The sequence below is a fragment of the Daktulosphaira vitifoliae genome, unplaced genomic scaffold (genome assembly GCF_025091365.1).
Source record: "Daktulosphaira vitifoliae isolate Bord-2020 unplaced genomic scaffold, ASM2509136v1 Scaffold_3, whole genome shotgun sequence".
In the NCBI taxonomy this organism is placed as follows: domain Eukaryota; kingdom Metazoa; phylum Arthropoda; class Insecta; order Hemiptera; family Phylloxeridae; genus Daktulosphaira; species Daktulosphaira vitifoliae.
In genome coordinates, this window is record NW_026099574.1 from 6214769 (window position 1) to 6238741 (window position 23973).

The 23973-nt window shown below is 26.1% G+C and overlaps 1 protein-coding gene across 4 annotated transcripts in view; it reads left to right on the forward strand.

Annotated features, from left to right (window-relative positions):
* Positions 1–3380: 3380 nt before the first annotated feature.
* LOC126902963 (calcium-activated potassium channel slowpoke) overlaps positions 3381–23973 on the forward strand; it is a 76756-nt gene continuing 56163 nt past the window's right edge. For 3 of the 4 annotated variants that reach the window (XM_050680789.1, XM_050680786.1, XM_050680787.1), the window contains exons 1-6: positions 3384–4262; positions 14580–14641; positions 14706–14802; positions 15347–15458; positions 16519–16670; positions 16933–17100. In XM_050680789.1, coding sequence (XP_050536746.1) covers positions 3918–4262; positions 14580–14641; positions 14706–14802; positions 15347–15458; positions 16519–16670; positions 16933–17100 — 936 coding nt within the window. In that variant the 5' untranslated portion in view covers positions 3384–3917. Of the gene's footprint in view, positions 4263–14579; positions 14642–14705; positions 14803–15346; positions 15459–16518; positions 16671–16932; positions 17101–18477; positions 18570–23973 lie in introns of all 4 variants that reach the window. The other variant, XM_050680788.1, reaches the window with a different exon arrangement.

Genomic DNA, 23973 nt, shown 5'->3' on the forward strand with positions numbered 1-23973 from the left:
TTTTTTCTTGCAAATTTTAACAAGTTAATAACGTATTATTTGTATTCTGAGTTAAATATAGCCATATATTCAGTGTTAACTAGTTGACTCTACTACTCTACATTCATACTACGTGTTAGTCCAATCCCTTATCAGTAGTGCAATTTAAATTTTTTCAATGGATTTTACTAAGGTATCTGTTTGGAATAACAAACCTACTTCCAGGAAAATTAAATGCTGTACAACAAAAATAAAATACAGGTTAGTTTATGCGATAATAGTCCGTACGAAAAAATATTGATATCAGTTGGTAGAGTCCTATTATAGTCTAATGGATGCGTGAGTAATAGTCTTCGATTTCTTTTGTAAGCAAGACAGTCAGAATTGTAAAATAGCAATAAGGTATTTGAATAATTATTTTTGTATATAAAAATATTAAAAAAATATATAAAACATTGTTTTTATATATTCTTACTTGGATGTTTTCTAATAAAAAAACACAAGTCACTTTTTAACGTTTATTATTCGTAAAAATGTTTACCAGTTATTGGCTCAATTTATTGATATTATTGTCAATATATTGCTATTTGAATTTAGATAGTTATGTAAACCTACATTTTTTTTACTCGCCATAAAAACAGTGAGTTGTGCATTTTCTTATAAAAAACGTCCACTTATAGTTTAATAACTTTCTAATTCGAAATAAATGCTGTGTTATCAATAATTTAACTTATTTTATTTATATTTACTCATACAAAATTTTATCCAAAAAAGTTCAATTTACATTTTAAGAAAACTGGGTACAATTGTAATGTAATAATAAATAGTAAATATTTTTTTTATTTGGAGACAAAAATAATTTACATTATAAATACAAGTAATGAAAGTGTTGTAATATACAAAAAAAATTAGATTTGTGTGTTGAGGTATTAAGTTCTATATTAAATTTATTATTTCATATAACCCTTTTTATATTAAAATTGTTGTCTCATAAACTAATGAAAGTAAAAATTATTTATTTATTATTTGAGCTATATAAAGTATTACTGGTTTCTCTTCATTGTTCAATTTGTTATTATAAAAAGTAACATAGATTAATTTAGAATTTGATTAAATATCGCTTTATTCTTATCATTTTTAATTTTTTCTTACTACGTTTGTTTCATCTAATCCCTATCAAACTTTTTAACTATAAATTAAAAATATATACTTAAAAACCCAAAAGTTATTTTATTAAAAATCGAAAAAAAATGTTTTATCGTGATACTAAAATTATATTTGTAGCTATAAAATTTATTTTACTATTAACTTCATATAACCGTGTATACAGCTGATTGATTTGTTGTTGACTACTAAATTACTCCTTAAACAATAATAATTTCGAATTTTTTTGTTTAATGTTATTTATTTTTTGATTTATAAGTGGTTAAATATTTGGTTAGTATATCCCTTATCCAGTTTAATGGATCCAACTTGATTTTTATAAATTATATACATATTTTAAATGTTATAAAATTATCCAAATAAGAAAATATCTGGTGTAAACAAATTTTGAATTAGAATTTCGGAATATTAATATTGTTAAATGTAGACTAGACGTGAGGCGCTGGTCATTTTATTTTAATTATTATGCTCTCTCCGCAGTACCCCTCCTATCCAAGTATAAAAATGTTCATAACTTCTAAAATACTGATTCAAAAGTTGTTATCAACGAGACATTTTCTTAATTGGATAATTTTCTAACATTTAAGCTAGTAAAATATGTTGCCATTAAGAAAAAAATAGTATCCTCTTAAGAGAATAAGAAATAGACCTTAATAATATATTACTACTTATGAATACAAAATATATACTACTAAAATATGCAAAAGCAATTCAAAATTTATTATTTTAAGAAGAAATCTAGTGGTCAACAATAAATCTATCACTCTATATATTAGATATGATAGGCACTACTAGAAAAAAATGTTTTGAACGTGATAATTATTATTCACTTTTCTTAAAAAATATTTTCATGCGATAAATATAGTACTGTACTTTTCAGAGGTTAAGTCTCCCTAACTCTCTAATTGTGCTAGTATAAGATACATAAGTAAATTATGATGGGGTTAGGGTTATAGTCTCCTCAATAAAAATATTATCTATTGTTATATGAAATATATTTTCGATACATTAAAATTTTTACTCTCAAAAATACTCTAATTGCATCTATGACCATGGACTAAATGAGGAGGGGTTTGTAGATCGAACTCTCCGTCACAAAATATTATAATATATTATTACTATATTAAAAATTTCTTAAAAAAAAAAAAAAAAAAACAGAATTCATCAAACCCAAAATATTGTTACTTTTAAACTAGATTTTAGAATTCTGAAAAAAGGTAAAACATACAAAAAAGTCTAGGTTCTTATCGTTAAACCTTTAAGGACGATAAGTAGGTCATTCGGGTACTATTGCGTTTTAACAACGAATTTTCACTGGATACGCTGGTTGTACTCGTTGTATAACATACTCTTTTTATAGTTTCTATTTTTTATAATTATTTTATTTAAAAAAATTGTTTAACAGTTGACTGTGAGAAGACAAACGATAAGCATTGACACAAAAAAAAAAAAAAAAATGGGTCATTTTGTTGCATTAAGTTTTATCTCTGTTTTGCTCATTAACACCTATAAAAAACATGATAGTTGTTATTAAATTTGGTAGATTAAATGTAAATTAGTTAAAATGATAAATTTTTATAAACTTGATTAAAAAATAAAAGCAACATGAAAAATATTTGTAGTGAAAATATCATTCCTTATTTTTGAACCAACCCCATTATTGTCGAGTATGAAAATATAATAATAACGTTGGCGTGAACTTTGAGAGTGAAAATCCGATTGCTCACTTCCCCTCGGTCGTCGCCTTTCCCTTCTTCGGTTAGCCTATCGAACCACTCAGTAAACCCGCACGTTCTGAGTTCGAGGGTTATACTGGAATACTCAAATAACCACTACTGGAGAGTTTCTATGACCCCGACCTATTTTACCGAATCTCTTAAGATGATTGAATTATTGTTTGATTATTAATATAATTAATATTGTTCGTTGATAAATCATAACTGTATTCATAAAAATCATTATTTATGAAATTATTTTATTGATGATACCGCAATATAGTGTTATCATGTATTAATATAAATCAGTTGCGAAACAAACCAACAACGGCGCTTGGGCGGACTCGAGCAGGACGCTCGCGCGCCTGTCCGATATTAGAGGTCAATATTGATCTCAGCGGCGGAGACGGCGACGATAGTGGCGGCCTGTGCGACTATACCATACAGTATAATACTCTGCACGCACAAAAGCGACCTGCGTGCGCCGCACTGTTGTCGGTTTTCTTATATAGATAAAACGCTCGACGGTGGTGGCCGGCAACGAGCAAAGTATAGACGGGGTGGGAAGCTTATGTATATGCAAGTTCCGGGGACAAGCAGCCGATCCGCCGCCGCCGCCGTCGTAGAGGCAGCAGTCGTTCGTTAACCGCCAACGATATCGTCCGAGCGACCACGTTTTGTGTGTACGATTTGTTAATTAGATATTTTATTTTTTATCGTGGGTACGTTTGTTTGTTTTTTTTATCACATGTAGAACTGTGTTCTTAGAGTAATTTTCTATCGAAACCATCCTCATTATATGTCTAGGACGTTTTCGACAGAAAATTGTTTTTCATATTAATCAAAAGTTTTTGTTAATTGTTCACCATTATGAAGTCGATAAAATATTTCTACAGTAGACGCAAAATCAAAGTACTAAATCGGTTATTGTTATAATAACAATAACTACCGCAACAACGCACAGTCATCGAAGGTGCCTAATTCGGCCGTGTGGTGGCTGCTGCGGATTGTCTTTCATGTATCCCGGTGGCCCGGCACCGGCGAGCCGCTACAGCGATCATGGCATTGGACAAGACGTGCTGTGCGCATATATGCCCGGTGTCAGCCGCCACAAAGCCGCCGCCCAACGAATGCCTGGACGTTCGCAAATGGTGGTGGTTCCTGCTGTCCAGCGTGTTCACGTTCTTGGCCGGTCTGCTAATTGTTCTACTATGGCGGTTCTTCGCATTCCTGTTCACGCAAAAACAACCCATCGAACTAGTGGCACCGGGATGCCCCAACTCCGAGCCCAAAAAAGAGCAAAAGCGTCAGGGCAAACAAGAGTTCGAGGGCACATTCATGACAGAGGCCAAAGACTGGGCAGGCGAACTAATATCCGGGCAAACGACTACTGGGCGAATACTGGTAAGGATATTTTAAAATCAAAGTATCTCTAACTAAGTCAATACTAATTGGTATAAATAACGGGACAACTTATGAACCTTATAAAGAATTCATATCTTGCTTAATATATTAGTCAAAACATGATTGAATAATACATTGATAATGAACCTTATTTATTAATTATTTAATATTTTATGGCTACTTCGATAGCTTTTAAAGAAAAAATTGAAGATCTTTACAAAAAACTGAATTATGATAAAATATATAATATTAATTTACTATTCTCGTTAATATTTTAAAGTGAGAATTCTAATTTTTAATATAATAAACTATTTATAAAATAACTAATATTCCTAGTTTATTAGTTTTATCATTGTAATTTACTGTCAAATTCGTGTTTGTTTGTATAAAACACTTCAATTATTTTTCAAAAACTAGACTAAGTTAGATATACACAAAGAAAGACTATACAAATTCATATATCTTTTAATATTTCTATTAGAAAAACTATTATCAGTTTTATGTCCAAGTTTGTCAGTTTATTTGTATAATTTGCGAATTTTAGTATAACTTTACCTGTATAAAAAATAAAATAATAATAAAGTAAAATTAAATAGTGAATTACTAAATTTAGAATTTATACTAAATTTTGTATTACTATTATTTTGAGTAAAAATTCTCAACGAATGTTTAAACTGTGGTGTGATTTTTATTCCCTAATTTAAAAATCATAAAATATAATTTATAATATTAAAAAGATACTTTTATTCAGCAGATTAAAATAATAATAAAATGAAGGGAACACATAATTTCATAATTTAAAAAATAAAATTGATTTTTTAAATAAATGTACTGATTTTGATTGAGTAATGTGCTATTTTCAAACAATAAATACATGTAACTGGTACTACTGGTCAAACATTTTATTTTCCAATTGTTAGATGTAATTCTTTATATTCGTCTGGTTTTTGTTACAAAATAGATTAGGTAGTTTAATTATTATTAAACAAATTGAACTCATTATAATACAGAACCGCGTGTCTACTAAAAGGTCATGAAATATGTTCTAAATGTCATGCTATGTCTCTATTTTTATCTTTAACCAATACCCACGTGTTTCAACAACTATTAAAATTAATGAAATTCTATTGTCAAACAAAAGACAAATTGTTAAGGGTTAATTTGTACTTGTCAGATACTGGAGCGTTTATGTGAAATCCAGTAATTCTAATTTTTATTTTGGTTTCTTGTCGGAACATCCAGTGAGGGAAATAAGAGGTGCTGTTTCACAACTTGAAAATTTTTATGTCACTAAAGAAAAAACCAGCGCACATCAAACAAACATAGTGAACAAATATGTAGTTACACATTTGAGTTTTTGTCAATTCAAAATAGTTTCTGCAATAAAGTTAGTAAGAGAAGTTTAAAAACTATTTGAGGATAAATAGGTGGTTAACTTTCTACACGTGTAGGGGAAGTAAAATATTATGACTGACTTATTTCGAATGATTAATGACTAATAATCAAGTTCCTAATACTTTAGTAATGAAGGTGCTATGTAATGGGCATATTGATAATCGATTAGTATTATGCTGTAATTGATGGGGTGTAGCAGGCGAGTATTAAGATTTTATTTGAATAACTAAAGAAATTTTTTGATACATTTTTTCTTATTAAAATCTTTTTAAAATACAATTTTCAAAAATAAATTAGGTCTTAATATGAATTTTCTTTAACCTTCCCCATTGATACGCCCTCGGAATGTATGAAGAGCCGCCCTCGTGACCTAAACTATGAGTAATTTTTGGGATATTTTTCAACGATTGTCTTTGGTTTGTCATAAAGTAGTTATTTATTATTAGGAAACAGCATTATTAATTTTAACTTATTTAAATCAATTCAATAACCTTACCTAATAAATATTGTGTTGATACTATTATTACAATTGACTGAAGTTTATTTAATACTGTTAGAGGTCCGTTTGATACTTAGAGATTTTGGTCAAAACCAAGAATCGGAAGCTACTCGACGTCTGCCCGAATACTGTTCCTATCTCCTTCAATGAGTTTTAATTACCCGAAAGAGATACAGGCAATCGTGTACCTTAGTTACTAGTGAGACATTGCATAATAAAGTTAAACTATTGTTTTATGTCAACGACAAAGTAAAGTTGTATTTTAAATGTTCAATAAAAATAAGTTATGTATAATACATCTGACCTGAATACTAGTTGAGTTGGTTAGTAGATGTATCCAAGTGAGAGACGGAGTTGGTCGACTATGATGACAATTGGCGATAGACGAGTCGTCGAATAAAATAAGTTATTGACAAAGTGAATAAGGTAAAAGTGATAGTATCAAAATCGATATCTATATAGTTAGCACTTTGTTAATCAGTAACTCCGGTCTGCAGATGAGTATAATTGTCACGACAGCATCTCCCTCTATGCTAATTAATATGTATTAGGAATTAAGTAAATGGAAATAAAACGTGTATAAGTGGCAAGAACATAATAAATAAATGTTCTTACAATACTAAACAATTAAGTGATTGAATTTAATTCCGTCTTCAGTCCTCTCCTCCAATATGTAACGGACTCGGCAAATTATTTAAAATAAATTGTATAAAATTATTTGAAAAATAGTTAAAAATGTATAAATTGTAATAATTTTTACTTTATTTTCACTGGACAGAAAATAATGGAATTTTTTTAAATTATGGAATCTCGACGCTAGTTTTCATACTGGCTTTACATGTTTTCCATCACATTTATTTTTCGAGATAAATAATTATAATAATTACTAATAGTAGTTACGCGTTAATAAAAATACATTTAATATGAAAAATATTTTTTTTAATTTTCTAATACAATTTAATGATGTTAAAAAATAGATGGGCGAAATTATCTGTGCCGATGCCAATTATTTCATTATGTAGTTGGTTTTTTTGACATCCAAACGAAATGACCAATGGTAATTTGAAAAATATTTGTAACTTTTTCTTTACAACTAGTTGAATAACTGAGTAGTTAAGTGTCATTCGCAAATACAATTACACCATTTTCTTTAACGTCCAGAAAAAAAAATATTCTTTTTCAAACTCACAAATAATTGAAAAACTAAAAATAGACATAAAAATAATATAAATTTTTTTCGAATTATTGGGCTTTACATATATATATTTGTTCATACACTCTTTTCTCGATATGCTATCGTATAAAACACAAATATATATATATATATATATTTTGAATTTCACAAAAAAATTTCTATATATTGATAGCAATTACATAATTATGAAATTAACATAAAAATAGTTACAATAAAAGATTCAGGTTATTTTTCAGAATGGTTCTTATTGAACTCAAACTTAAAGGTCTATAAAAACGATTAAACTTTTTTATAATTATCAAATTGAATTTAAACAACTTTATAAATTATATTATTTTCGGTTTGTTAAAACGATTCAAATATTTGATTAATGTTTAATTACTAATTAGATATTATCCCAAAAACTAAGTGTACATATATGTGTGCGTGTATTTTAAATTATTATTGAATAATAGCTCAAAAACTATTTTCTTATCATAAATTAACATATTTACAATTTTTCTTTTAAATCATTATGTAAATATTAATTATTATAAATCAAACTTCTATTTTTATTAATTACTAAACACATTTAATTATATATTTTTTATAAAATTTTAAATTACCTATTTTATATATACATTTAATGAAATCCACGAGTAAAAAGATCTTACTGACTTTTCACTGATTAATTAACTGGGGTGTCGAACCGAACAAAACGGTCATGAGCAACCATCGATTGAAGCTAATATTTATTTTTGTTGTCAGTTTACCAAAATAACTACAAACAGTTCGTAACTTGGCAACAGGGAAATCAAATGAGACAGATTGAATGTAATTTTGTGGCATCACTAGTGTTGTCCTTAAATTGTGCACATCTTAATACTTCCATAATTTGGATTAATATGTAACACTATATAAAATATTATTTGGTTAAGATTGTTTTTGTTATTGAACTTCTTGGAAATATATTGACCAAATAGTTTAAAAATCTTTTCCCTTTACTTGCATGTAAAATAAAGGTATAAATATGCTGTTTCATTTTAGATTAAATTTTTGCGCTTTTATTAACAATTATTAACATTTAATAAAATATCTTGAAATGTTGTAATCATTAACTAGAGTGGATATTTTTAACAAATCAAATTATTTTCAGTATTAAAAAAAAATATTTTCATAATAACCGTTAATATGTTATATAATTAATGTACAATATCATTTTTATAGATAAAATTAATATTATTAAATTTTATTTGATTGATTGAATACTTTTAAATCTGTTTTAAAAGCTGTGCTTTATCGATTTAACTGCAATATACTTTGTTTGAATCGACATTTGAAAAAATAATATAACATGTATACTAATACTATTTTAGTAATATATTTGTTTCAATATGTAAATGATCGCAAAAAGAAATTATTTTATCAGTATATGAAATACCTTTAGTTTTAAATTAAATACGAAAAAAGTTTATTGTTATAAACTTGATTTTAATTACTTTAATTTTATTATTCTTTAAACAGTATGCAACTTCGAAAAATATTTTACATAGTAAAGAATATTGTTTTTTTCCTTTTGAGTGTTGTATGCAAAATCAAAACTTTTATTTAAAAAAAAAAAATTAAAGTCCTTTTACGGGTCGAAATTTATAACTATTTTAAGTACTTACCCTATTAAACCAGTGAACAATAATTATAAGTAAAATAGTACACGAGATTTGGCGTGTTTCAACAATTTATTTGGTTTTATATGATCTGCATAAAATGTAGGTTTTAGTGTACTGGTATAGCGTCTAGTGGTTTATGGCGTATAGGATACGAGTTTAATAGTAACTTTTTTTTGCCTTAAGTCTGATTGATGGATGTGTATAGGGTGTAAACGTATTATTAATATGTTTTTATGCGTATCAAGTAACGTTTTTTGTTAGATTTTTGATTTATGAGTCCAGTGTTCAATGATTGTTATTCGGTGTACAGTGAAAATATGAATTTAACCAAATACTTGACGGACACCAGCCATAATAAACGAAAACTGTAATCTTTTTAATACACGGAAAATGAAAAACAGAAGTAATGTTTTTTTATTTTATTCGTTCCATTTTTCATAGGATTATTGATTAGACTTTCTAGTTAGTTTCCTGTTTTGAAGCGAAGCTTGCACGCACATTTCCTTTTTATAAAAAATAACAAACCAATAAATTAAAAATAAATTCGTTTTGGTTTCGACGTGGTGTTCAGCATTAAAATTGGCAGTATAATAAACGTAAATCCTTCGCCATGATTATAATGTGTTATATAAATCTTATATTCAGCTGAACGGAGAAGTGTCATCACAAGATAAACAATTATTATTAGAAAAGTTTCAATATGTTATCTATTTATTTTTTCAATGTTAAAAAAATGTCCGAGTTTTTAAACTATTTCATAATTGAATCAAAACAGATGAGACCCGTGTTCTAATACAACAATATTGACCCTAGTTGTGAGAAAAAAATTTGCCCATCACTTTTACGATAGGCAATGGAAACGAGTAGTAGATTAGGGTCCTACGCAAAAAATCATATTGTTTTTTTTAAAGTCGCGTAGTAGTTAAATAGTATTTATTTCAATTAAATTTGAATTTCAAACAGTTGATTCATTAATAACGACTAAACAAATAAATTAAAAAACGTCTTTTACACGTTTTTATTTTTTTTAATAAAAATTACAAATACTTTTAATTTAAATAAAATTTTTTTATTTTTTTTTTTATTTCAAGCTTTTATAAGTAATTTCTGAAATTCATGGATTGAAATTATGCATTTGAAAAAAGTTTTATAAACTTAATACATCTTATAAAATTGATAAGATTAGAGACATCTAATGTCTCAATTAATTCTAACTAATAACTAAATATAATTTTTTTTATTTAAAAAAAAAAAAAAACGAAATTCTCTTTTAATATAGATACGAACATTGAAATAAATATTAAGGTGTCACTTTGTTTGTCTATTTTACAGCGAAAAACCACGTAGCACCAATTGATAATTTTTATCATTGCATTTTCTTTATTGAGTCGTAAAACATAACCAATTGAGTGTAAACATTTTTTTTTACCGCCTCCGATCCGACAATGTAAATAAATAATGTGGTATATTCTATATGTTTGTTTTGCTGTCGTTCAGCTTTTTATGTTACTTTGTGTCTACGGAGGGAACAGGAGATATCATTGCAGTTTTCTTGTGTTACGATTTATGAAAAACATACAATAATAGCTACCAAATATATTAATATGCATTCAAGTTATTGGCAATATAAAATAATTTCTGCGGCAACAATTACTTATAGAATTAAAAAAAATAGAGACGTTATTTGGGGGGACGGGTTGGAAATGTACGGTTCATGGATAGGAGAAGTAAAATTTATCATCTATTTATTTATACGTTAATTCCAAAAGATTAATAATATTAGTAATAAAGCCGCTAACATTCTAGTGAGGAAGATGTTAGGTAATAGGTATATTGATTGATGTAGAACGTAATTAGGCGTGTGACAGTTGTTTATTTAGTATATTTTCCGGGGAAGAATTTTTTTTAATGTATATAGAATTTTACAATAATTTTTTCTTTGATGACTTTTTGATTATAATCCTTCAAAAAGTATTTTCAGTATAAAATTAGGTTACTGCATGTATGTTGGAGGGATGGGGCTTGCCTCTCTCTAACCTCTATATATACACCACTGATGTGTTGGAAATAATTTCTAATTATTGGCCCAATGACTTAAGTATTGTCAGCCATTTTTACACATCATGGAATATTTTTCTGCCGGCATTACAGGCCTATGGTGTGAATTAATTGGTTGTAAATTGAAGAGCTTTAATTGATATAAAATTTTTGCATACTAATTGTTGTTTAATTGAACCAATGAGAAATAATTAAAAATTGATGAATGGTTATTACTATGAATAATTTAGTTGTTTCTGTTAAAATATTGATTATGAACATTACAATACATTCATTATGAATCGATTGTTACTTTTTCTATGTCTATAAAATACAATACTAATTTCTTCTATAATTATTTTGAAAGATTATTTTTTGTTTTTAAATACTTCGAATTTAACATTTTAAGATAAAAAAATGTATTGTTTTAATAATACTGGTTTATTTTTCATAGAAAATATTGTGAATATTTTTTTGACCTTCTCTAATATTAATAGTAATATGTAAATAACTATTCTTAGATAATTATTTTTTATCTATTTGTGTGTACGAAATATAAATTGTTTACTTTTATATCAAAGTCGGGTATGCAACTAGAAATTTTAGGTCCTTTTGTTTTTACACGAATTTGTTTAATGCAAAAGTAATAATTATTATAAAAATCAATTTTACTAGAAAAATAGTACTATGACATTATTTTCAGATTTCTATCATAAATATTTAAATAATTATATGAGATTATAAAAAGAAATTAACGAAAACCACCTAAGTCACTTTAGTTTAAAATAATAAATGTTATTTTTAAGTAACTGATCAATTAATGAATAATTTTTATTATTTAAGTTTGTGAAAAACATAAATAATTAACTTTTTTTAAACAAATTTTAATTTTATCTTCCAATTTAATGGTGTTTTTATAAATATTCAAAATTATTATAAAATTGTCAGATGAATGGTTTAAAAAAAAACTATATATTTTTACACTTTGGTACAGAATATATTTTTAAATATTTATAATTGCTCTTTATAAAGCCAATGACCATATTGTTTTCAATTTTTCGATACTTAAATTATATTTTACTCGTATAATAAGAAATTCACAGTTTTTATTTTATATACCTATAGCAATGTTTATTTTTAATTAGATGTTTGTATAAAACAAATGGACATTCCTAAGATATTTTAAGTAAAATTATACATTTACCTGGCTCTTATCTTTTAATTTATATGTAGTGTATGTTTATTATAATTATTTCTATTGGTTAACCTATTTTTAAAATATAAAGCAATATATTATGATAATTTTTGTAGATTAAAATTTGATACAGTAATTGTTAATGTTAAATGTTAAATTATAATTTTTTACATTTTTTAAATATGTTAGATTTTTAATTAGTTATATTGCTCTTGATCACAATGATTGTATTAAATATTATTATACGTTAATATTAACATTAATATTTATTAAAAAAGTACAGAATTTCAATAAATTTAATTATTAGTTTATCGATTTCAACTATTAACTAACATTTTACTTAAGTATGGCTATTACTCTACTGGTATTTAAAAAAAAATTTCAGATTTTTTTAAGATTATGATAGAGAATATTTCCATTATATATTTTAAACAAAAAGTGTGTACTATTAATTTTATATAATTTATTTAAATAATTAAAAGATATCATTAGTTTTCATAATATTTAATATTAAATAGATTGATATTGATTAATATTAATTGAATCCAAGTTTTCGCTTATTTTTAAATCGTCCATGTTTTTCCTATCAATACTCAATGTTGTTTTTAAAATTCTAAATATTTATACAATATTATGTAACTAGTCAGTCCAGTTAAATCTTAGTTTTAAATTGTAACATTAAAAAATGACCAAGTAGTTTTACTGTTATCTTGTTTATACTTTTTTTTAAATAATTGTATGATTAGATTCAAACATACGTGGAAAGAATGTGTGGCTTAATTTTAATACAATATAAACAATGAATGGGGAAATTTGTTAAGTTGACAGTTATGCTAGTATTTGAATGTCATTACAGTGAATAAATTACAATGTGCAATCTAATAACGTTTTAAAGGCATCTATTTAACTCAAAATTATACGTATTATTAATTTTCAACGATAGAGTATTAATAGTGAAAAAATTATAGCGATTACTAGTGACAAGTTAAGGGTAGGGTATGATAATCTGTGACCATAGCTGTTTTATAAGTTATAAGTTAGCATTTATACAAAGTATTTTGTAATGGCTTATCATCAGTCGGAAGTTAAAACTTAAACAAGTCAATAATCATTTATTTCACAGTTCCTGCCACAATCTACGTTGGCAAATATTAATTGTTTTATTTAAGGTGTTTAGAAAAATGAAAAAATCAAGCGTATTAAACGTTTTAAACGAAACTTTGTAAAAAGTAAAAATTAATACAGTCAACATTAAAAGGGAGTCTCCAGAATCGTTTTTAAGAGGGAGAAGATATAAATAACATTTGTTATATTGCAGTGGGACAATATTACCGAGTAGTTTCATCATTTATAATAAACATCACAATGTTACTTAAATCGGTATTAAATGTTACAAAATTTACTACTCAAAGTACAATAATCTCCTTGAAAATATTATATTTTCGGGATGTAGAAGATTCAACAATCACTTAAAAGGTTCCACGATTCAACCTATGTGTACTAATTTATAATTGAAACAAATGTTTGATTGAACATTTAAACAAATATAATAAACACTTATAATAACTAAGAAGCATTGTTTTTTTGTGTTCTTATTTATTAAAATGTATTATATTTTATTAAGAATTAAGCCATTGTGTTTGATAAATGTATAGGAAATAAATGATAAGTTTGTAATTTTTTAAAAAACATATATATATTTTTTTTTATCGAAATGGTTTTGTAAATAAATTTACAAGTATTTTTTGACAAGTATTAATGAAAGTATTTAATCGATAGGGTGGAAGACCATGTAAATAGTATACTAGCTTACATTGTTTGCCCTTTGTGAGGTAATTTTGAAAATTTGACAAAACGATGTCGATATTTGTTATTTACATTTTATTAGAAGCCTTCTAATATATATATATATATATTTTTTTTTTTTTTTGAGCTTAAAGTATATTAAAAATTTACAAATATATTGCATGTTTGTAGATACATAAGGTTTTATGTTTTAATTTAGACTACAATGTCAGGTTATTTCTATGGTAATTTTGTCTCTAGTAATCTGTATAATTTACGCATTAGCTATTTAAGTGTCATTGGGCTGAATTATAATATTCGTATATTAAGGTTCTTAAATGCAACATTATAATATTGTGTAAATCAAATTATTTAAACTAAACAAATTTAAATCTGAACACTTCAACGAAAATTCATTATTTAATTATGAGTTAAATTTTATAAACAAATCAATATTGTATTTAAAGATTTTAATATTTTTTTTCCAATTAATAACATTAAAACTTAAACTGTTAAACTTGTAAAATGTTTAATTATAAATTATATATATTTATTTATTTTTCAGGTGGTGCTTGTGTTCATTTTAAGTATAGCTTCTCTAATAATTTATTTTATCGATGCTTCAAAGTATGTATATTGACATCTCAAAGTAACCTACATGAAAAACATTAATTTTTACCAAATATTTTAGCGAGGAAGTTGAACGATGTCTAAAATGGAGTCATAATGTTACTCAACAAGTAGATTTAGCGTTCAATATCTTTTTCATGGTTTACTATTTTATAAGAGTAAGTAAAATTAAACGATTAATACTACTTGTATGTTAATATTTTGTTCACCAAATGTATTTTTCTATTAAAGTTTTATTTTTAAAAAAAAAATTAAATACATTTTTAGAGGAATTTTAAAGTTTTTTTTTTATTTTGCATCATTAATAATATTAATGTATGCATCCAATTTCATCTAAATGTTAAATTTATAGTATTAAAAAATTCATGTTATATATTTGTACTTATTAACATATAATTTATGTGCGTTAATGTCATAAACTTGGTCAATATCGAGTTTTTGATTCATTAACGATAGAAAAGAATAAAATTTTAAGCATATTTTAAAAACTACAGAATTCTTGAAAATAAGCAACATCTGAGGGGGTTTCCAAATCGTTTTTCATACATTTTGTAGTTATCAGAACTTAATATAGAAAAGTAAACTTTATATAATTTGAATATAACTTCTTATTCAACTACATATAAATCAAATATTTTTTAATATTAATATTTTAGCTCGTTAAATAATATTTTTAAAATTAATCATGTATATAATTTTTAGTTTATTGCAGCCAGTGATAAGTTATGGTTTATGTTAGAAATGTACTCATTTGTAGACTATTTCACGATTCCACCATCGTTTCTTTCAATATATTTAGGTCGAACTTGGATAGGTAAGTATTGTCATATATCATTATTTAATTCAATATAGGTTCAACAAAAAATATTGCATTAAATGACATTTTAAAAATTTTCATGAGCAACTCCTTGACATTTAAGATAATATTTCTAAATTTTTTAAAATAAATGTTGTGCATATATAGTACATACAAGTGTATTATATATGTTTATTTTAAAGAAAACTATGGCAGCGAATGACAACTAATCTTGTTGTTATAAATAAAAACTAAAAAAAACCAATAAGATTTTAACCCTTTTATACTTATATCTAATTGTGCATAGTACATATTCCACTACTCATTTTAACTGTTTTTCTATTTATGTAACCATATATAATAGATGTTGCAATTTTACAATTTAAGTATTAATCTCCTATATTTACATAATAAATAAAATTTATCTAATGGTTATTTATAATTCATGGATTCAAAATAAAAGTGATGTACAGTCAAGGGTCCACCGCAGTGGAGTTTTTAGATTATCATTGATTGATATTTGACAATGGTAAAGCTATTGTTGTAAAACTTTCCGATGCTTATTTGAAAATAAAATTATCATTTTCGTCAAAAATTACATAATTTTTGACTTAAGAAGCCAATTACTCATTGAGAACAAGTCACTAAAACTCTTTTTTTTAATCATGTATGACATTAAATAAGCTACACTTTGAAATAATTTAGAATGATACAAGTATTTCTTTACTATAACTAAAAAATGTTTCAATATTAAGTCAATAGTAAAAATATCCAAATTGACTGTTTTATAACAACTGTAATTTTTTTGGTTTATTACGGAAATTGTAGTGAATTTTTTAAAATAGTGTTTATAGTCTTAACTAGGTAAATTTTGCGATATTTTGAAAAATTCTATCGTTGAATATAATAGGCCCAGTAAAAGCGGAGTAATTGTTTATATTGAAAAAAAATACGACGGAGTTAAACTAACAGCTTCTCAGCTATGCATCGAAACTAAAAATAATAGAGAAAATCAGTAGTAATATAATTAGTTATAAGGACACTGAAATATTAAGGAAATTTTATTCATTTGTTTTAGGTTTAAGGTTTCTTCGAGCCTTGCGTTTAATGACAGTGCCTGATATTTTACAATATTTAAATATATTAAAAACGTCGAGTTCTATTCGACTTGCTCAACTCGTATCTATTTTTATATCTGTATGGTTAACTGCAGCTGGAATCATTCACCTTGTGAGTAATTAATAAAATTTAATAACTTAAATTGCTTGATATCACTTACTATGTTAGTAACTGTAAAAAATAATTGTTTTTTTTGGGAGAGAGAGTAGTATACAAATTCTAATTAATTTGATTGAGCTTTAAATGATAAATTTCCTTGTTTATGACTAAATTTAGAATTTTAATAATTTATTGGCATTTTATATTAGTTGTTAATGAAATAAAAATGTTTATGAATTAAAAAAAAAATGATACAATTTGTAAAATATTTCAGCTGGAAAATTCAGGAGATCCTTTTGAGTTCAGAAACCAACAGAAATTGTCATATTGGACTTGTGTGTATTTTTTGATAGTTACTATGTCAACTGTTGGGTACGGAGATGTTTTCTGTCAGACAATTTTGGGCAGAACTTTTTTAGTATTTTTCTTGCTAGTTGGACTTGTAAGTAATTTTTTATGTTTTTATTATATCAGTTTATATTACTTTTTTAATTTCTTGCATTTATAATAAATAAAATGTGTTAATGTTTAGTGTTGACTGTTGCGTCTTAGAATTAAGGGATATTGCTCAATTTTTTTTTAAACTCAAAAATAATTGATGTATTAATTACATTATAATCCCTTTTAATATAACGATTTGTATTACATTTTTATTATTTACTCTCTTTACAGAGTTTTCGAAGATCTTATAAGTATGTATACGATTTATGTATACAAATTTAATCGATCTTCAAAATATAAAATATTACACTTAAAAATAACAAGATAAATTAATATCAAAAGTATTTATAAAATATATTTAGGATTTTGGCGGTGCATGAGTGTTATTGGAGTAAGATTGCTTTAATGAAGTTATATTAATTTTTTTAGTTAAGAATGCAAATTGATTGATAAAATGATTGCAATTTATTATATGTAAGTCTTTTTTAAACAACTAGACTTAACTATTTTAATAGAATTTCTTCTTATGACTGAACATTTAACAACGTGTTCATCGTAAAATGAATTTTTTAAAATAATTAAATAATTATAACGAAAAAGTTTCATAGTGTGGCAGAAGCTTTCAGCAGGTAATACGCTATCATACATCTATTATTTTAATATTTATTACATGATGTATACATTTTTTTACCAAACTCTAAAATCTGATTTTTTTTTGTCTTCGTGCATAGGTGTTGAAATAATAAGTATCCTTAAATGATTGTTTCTATAAAATTATGGAGTAAAAGGTCATAAATTTGTTATTAATTTTAACAATAATTTAAAAAATAGCAATTATAATGTTTGTGATTCTTACACTATCATTTGATTTTTAATGTGCTTTTAGAAATTATAAGTACCAATTATTACTGTTGCGAAGATTTGACTTAGAGGTGCTTGATTATTTTATAACATACATTTATTTGCTTAATAATAAAATATTATTATTTAATGATTTATAAAAGCTAATTTATAAATCGTTTTTATTAAAGATATTTTAGATAAATATGCTTTTATTTATACAAATCTTTGTGTGCTTTTCAGCTTCAATTGCGCTTAAATGGATGCATGTAAACTTATTATTGATTTTTAACATGAATTGCACGAGAGAGTATAAACACAAATTGTGTAGGATTCGAAATTAAAAAAAATAATAATAAATTATTGCTCAGCTTTAAAATGTTATAATAATAAATATTTAGAACTTTAAGACTTAAACTATTTTAACTCAAAATACCATAGCAAACATTCATGACCCTGGTTAACTTTAATCTTAGATTGTACTTGTAGTACTAATCATAATGTTATTTATCTATTTGTGTGTTTTATTATCTCTTAGGCAATATTTGCTAGTAGCATACCAGAAATTATAGAACTCGTAGGAACTAGATCGAAGTATGGTGGAAAGCTCAAACGTGAACATGGAAAGAGGTATACGTCATATCCATATTAATTCAATTATAATTAGTTTTAAAATTTCTACCGTTAACGACGTTTACCTTAAAATCATAATTTTTTTCACGGATGGCAGTTAATTGGATAAAAATAAAACTTTAATCATTTTTTTTTCATATTAATCCAGATAGTATGTTTCCATATTCATTTGTAATATACAAATAATTAATTTAAATGCAATTGTAATATTGCACGTTAGTTGAAGAAAAATTAGTTTGAATTTATTTAGTTTTGATTTATTCCTGTCTGCTGCATTAACCTTATAAACTGAAAATTGTATTTAGTTTAATACCTTTTAGTTTTATTGTATTCAGTAACTCGATTTTCTAAAGAAAGTGTACTGTAAGCTATTAGTATCATGATATTGTTTTTGTATATTTACAATACTAAATTCAACAAAATATATTAATTAACATTAAAAGTTAACATTAAATAAAAAAATTGAGTTGATGAAAATATCTTAAATGACCTTTTACTCTGAGTATAGTTTAACATTTTTAATGTAATACGTAACTCTAAATAGATTTTTATAAATTTAATTCGTCACCTTAAGTTATTGTACCGTTACTATTAAAATGTAATGAGTGCAAGTATTGAATATTCTGTGCTACTGTTTTATTTAAATAATTTTTATAATTATGAATAACGTTAAAAGCATATTTGTGTTATTTGTCTCTAATTAGAAAAGTATATATTTTTTTATTTAATGAATTAGCAATAGAAGATTTAAAGAAAATTTGTTTAGAATACTTTCTCAAAAATACATTATACAAGATGTTCTGACAACTTAATAACTTTTGATACAATACGTTTTAATGTAATTTTTTTTAAACAATATATGAATTATTAGACTATGTTAAAATAATATGTTTTTAATAATAAGAAAATAAAAACAAAATTTTTTAAAATTTCAAAATAGCCAATTTTTAGACTTTATCTTACAAAAAATGTTGATAGGTGGATAACAACCTTAGGATAAGCATTTATCGAGTTTCAAGCATTTTAATACATAGTGGGTGGATAAGTAGCATGTTTGGTTATAGTTAGTACTGTATGAGCAATCTGCTCGCGCTACGTACACGATGTATATATGCTTAAATGCTTGTAATTAAATAAGAATTTATCCTAAAGCTGTTTACGTTACATAAAATTTTTTGTAAGAAAAGAGCAAAAATGACTTGAAATTTTGAAAAAATAAATATTATTTTTTTCATATTAGAGACAAATTATAATAAAAAAAAATATGCTTTTAAGGTGGTAGTTAATAACTAGAAATTATTTAAAGAATAACGTAAAATATATATTAGGTCAAAAGTTATTACATCTACAAAACATCATATATTTACTAATATTTTTCAATTATAAGTCAATGATATAACACAATAAGTTTGTCAACATAGTAAAATATTAGTTATTTGTTTGTGTAAGACAAATTGAACCTAGTAAGAAAATCTTTTGAATAATCTTATGAATGAATTTTTTTTTTTTTTTTTTTTTTTGATCTTTATCAGCATCGGCAGCTATGGCCATTAGCTATAATTTTTACAATATTTCTTTTTTTTTTACAATTAAAAATTATTTACAATTATGTGGTATAAGTAGAAATATTTACAATTTATTTATTTATTTATTTTTTTAAATTTATATTGAAATTAAATATCTATGTACAGGTTAGAATCATATAGGAATTTTAATGTTTTTCTTTGTTCTTTTTCATCTGGGCCCAGGCTTACTGCCAATGAGTGGTCAATGCTGTTTTCTGCTCTTAACTCTTCAAATTTTATGCATTCTGTTATTACATGTTTGACGGTTTTGGCGGTGTTGCAAACTTCGCAAATTGGTTCCTCATTCTTTTCCAGTATGTGTTTGTGTGTCATTAAGGTGTGTCCTATTCGTAATCTGTTAATTTTTACTTCTTCGTTTCTTTTTAGCGAGACAGATTTTGGCCACGGTTTTATGGATTTTTTTATTTCGTGGAGTTTGGAATATCCATTTTGCCATCTTAGTTGCCATTCTTTAGTCGTGTTTTCTTTTATTAAACGTATTATATCTTTTACTGTGAGTTTCTTAATTGTTGTTGCACTTGTGTTGGTTATTGCGCTTTTAGCTGCCCTGTCTGCTTCTTCGTTTCCTTTTATGCCGCAGTGACCTGGTACCCACATGATGATTATTTCTTTACCTAGGTTGGACGCCGATATAAGTTTGTTGTGTATACTTTGCGTTAATTCTTCGTCCGAAAATTTATTTTTAATAGATTCGATCACACTAAGAGAGTCACTGAATATGATATACTTTTTACTTGGTTGTTCTAAGGTCATGTCAATCGCAGTTGATATAGCTATTGCTTCAAGAGTAAATATACTGCTTTTTGTTTGATTTGTAAGTACTATTTTACTCTTTTCCGACATTGCCGCTATGCCTGAGCCGTTTTCAAGTTTTGATGCGTCAGTAAATATGCTAGTATAGTCTTGGTATTGCTCGAGTATTGCATTCATATTGGATCTGTAGGTAGAAGGCATTGTGTCTTTTTTATAAAATTTGGTTAATTCCGTATTAATGTTAAAGTTTAAAGACCATGGTGATTGAAGAGATTTTTCAGATTTGATTATATAATCCAAAGGAATATGTTTTTCATATGCTTTTCTTTTGAGTTTTTCAATTACCTTTGATGCTGGATTGTCTCTCTGTCGTATTATTCTCGCTGCGTACACTAACTCAAGTTCTGCTGTCTTGATTTCTAGTGGAGGTATATTTGTAATATTATACATACTTTCTGCTGGGCTAGTTCTGAATGCTCCTAGAGTCATTCTTATACCGGAGTTGTAAATGGTGTTAATTATTTTCAAGTTAGATTTATTCGTGTTTTTGTATATGATTATACCATAGTTTAGTTTGGACAAAATAAGTGACTTAAAAAGTTGTATCAGTGATGTAGTTTGTCCACCCCATGCAGTATGAGATATAATTTTGAGAATATTTAAGTATGATTGTATATTTGATTTTATACCCTTTATATGTAATCCAAAAGTCATTTTTGAGTCAAACTCGATTCCCAATATTTTAATTGATTTTAGTTCTGGTAGTTCGTTGTTGTTAAGTACAATTTTTAGTGAAGTTTTCTTTCTTCTTTTTGTAAATAATATGCAATTGGATTTCTGAGGTGAAAAGCTGAATCCAGTTTTCGTAGACCACCCTTGTATGTTAGTAGTTGCTTCTTGTAAGAATTTTTGTACTGTGTTTTGATTGGTACTGCAACACATAAAGTTGAAGTCATCTGCAAACAGCGTGTACTTAACTGGAGGTTTGATATTTGTGGCAATATTATTTATTGCTATTAGGAAAAGGGTGACCGATAGGGCTGAACCTTGAGGTACCCCATTTTGAAGTTCGTGAATGTCAGATATAATGTTATTATTTTTAACTCGAAACGTTCTATCACTCAAGAAGTCTGTTATGGTATTGTACATGTTACCTTTAGAAAGTACTTTGCTTAACTGTCTTAATATTTCGTATCTCCAGGTGGTATCATAGGCTTTGTTTATATCCAAACTTACCAAACCGAGTACCCCTTTACTTTTAAAACAATTCTCAATTTCATGTTTGATAAACATCAGGTTGTCTATTGTAGAACGTTTTTTGCGGAAACCACTTTGTTGGGGGATGAAAAAAGATATATTTTCTAGGTACCAATTAAGTCTAAAATTTATTATTTTTTCAAATATTTTGCACATTGTATTAAGTAATGTTATTGGCCTGTATCCTTCTACTTTGAATTTGTTTTTTCCTGGTTTGTGAATTGGTATAATAATACCTGTTTTCCAGTTTATGGGGAATTTGCCTTCTTCATAGATTTTATTGTATAAATGTAATAGGCAAGCTTTGGTTAGTGGGCCAAAATTATGTATAAAGCAATAAGGGATATTATCTGGACCTGCGCTTTTGGTTTTGCATTTTTTAATTGTTGTGTTTAGTTCGTCCATTCCTATTGGTATATTTAGTTGCAATTGTAATGCTGCTAGAGGGTCACCTAAAGGTTCTATTATATTATTTTCTGCTTGTTGTTTGTATTTTTTAAACTCTTCGCTGTAATTAATGTCACTGCTGTTTTGGTGAAAGTATTTTGCTATGTTGTTAACTACTTCTTCTGGGTTTGTAATTAAAGATGAGTTTTCTTCGTTAAGAAGTTCAATGGTTTTGTCACGGTTAAGTCCTTTTAATGATCGAATTTTGTTCCATATTATTTTTGAGTTAGTTTGGTGGTTTATTGTTGTTGTAAATTCCTGCCAAGATTTCTTTTTGCTACTTTTTATCAAGAATTTGGCTCGAGCCCTTGCCTGTTTAAGTTCAATAAAATTATCTAGTGTTTTGTTTTTTTTATACTTATTAAAAATGTTTTTTTTTATTTTGATTATTTCTTTTATTTCGTTGTTCCACCAAGGTACTCTAGGTTTCATATTTTTAATTGTGTTCGTACCTATGGTTAAATTCGCTGTCTCTAAAATTGCTTCTGTTAAAAATTCAGTTAGTTGTTCTATGTTTTTATTTTCATAGTTTGAAGTGTATTTTATTTTGTTTTCTAGTTTTGAAGAAAATAAGTCCCATTTGGGGGATTTTAGGTTCCACTTGGTTGCGTTTAATTGATGAAAGTTATTTTGTCTTGGTATATACTGGATTATTATAGGTAGATGGTCACTGGTGTAAATGTCATTTGAAGTTGACCATTCTAGTCTTTGAGCTAGTGCTGGGTTTGCCATCGCTAAGTCTATAGATGAAAGTTTTCCGTCGTTTGGGCTAATTCTTGTGGGTTCACCATTATTGAGCAATACAAGGTTTTGACTATCTATGAATTTTTCTACTTCTTTTCCTCTGTCATCTATTTTACTTGAACCCCACATATAGTTGTGACTATTAAAGTCGCCTAGAATTAGGCTTGGTGACGGCAATTTATTAAGAATATTTGTTAGGTCTGAATCAATGAATGGTGTTTGGTTGGGGAGGTAAATATTGCAGATGTTAATTGTTGAGTCATATAGGTGGACTTTAACGGAGGTGTTTTCTAAGTGCGTATTAATGGATAACTGTGTACTGGGTAAGTTATTTTTAACATATATTGCTGTACCTCCACTAGCTCGAAGGCAGTTTATTCTATTTGTGTGATAACAATTGTAATTTTTTATTAACCCTGTTTGGTTGTTTTTAAAATTTGTTTCTTGTAAGCAAATAATGTCCGGTTGGTGTTTTTGGATAATGAGTTTGACTTCGTCTAATTTTTCATAGAAACCGTTTAGGTTCCATTGTATTATTTTTGTGCTATTCATATTAATTATAATATGTGTATGATTTGCTTGGTGAGGGATTATGTTTTTTTTTTTTTTTTTTT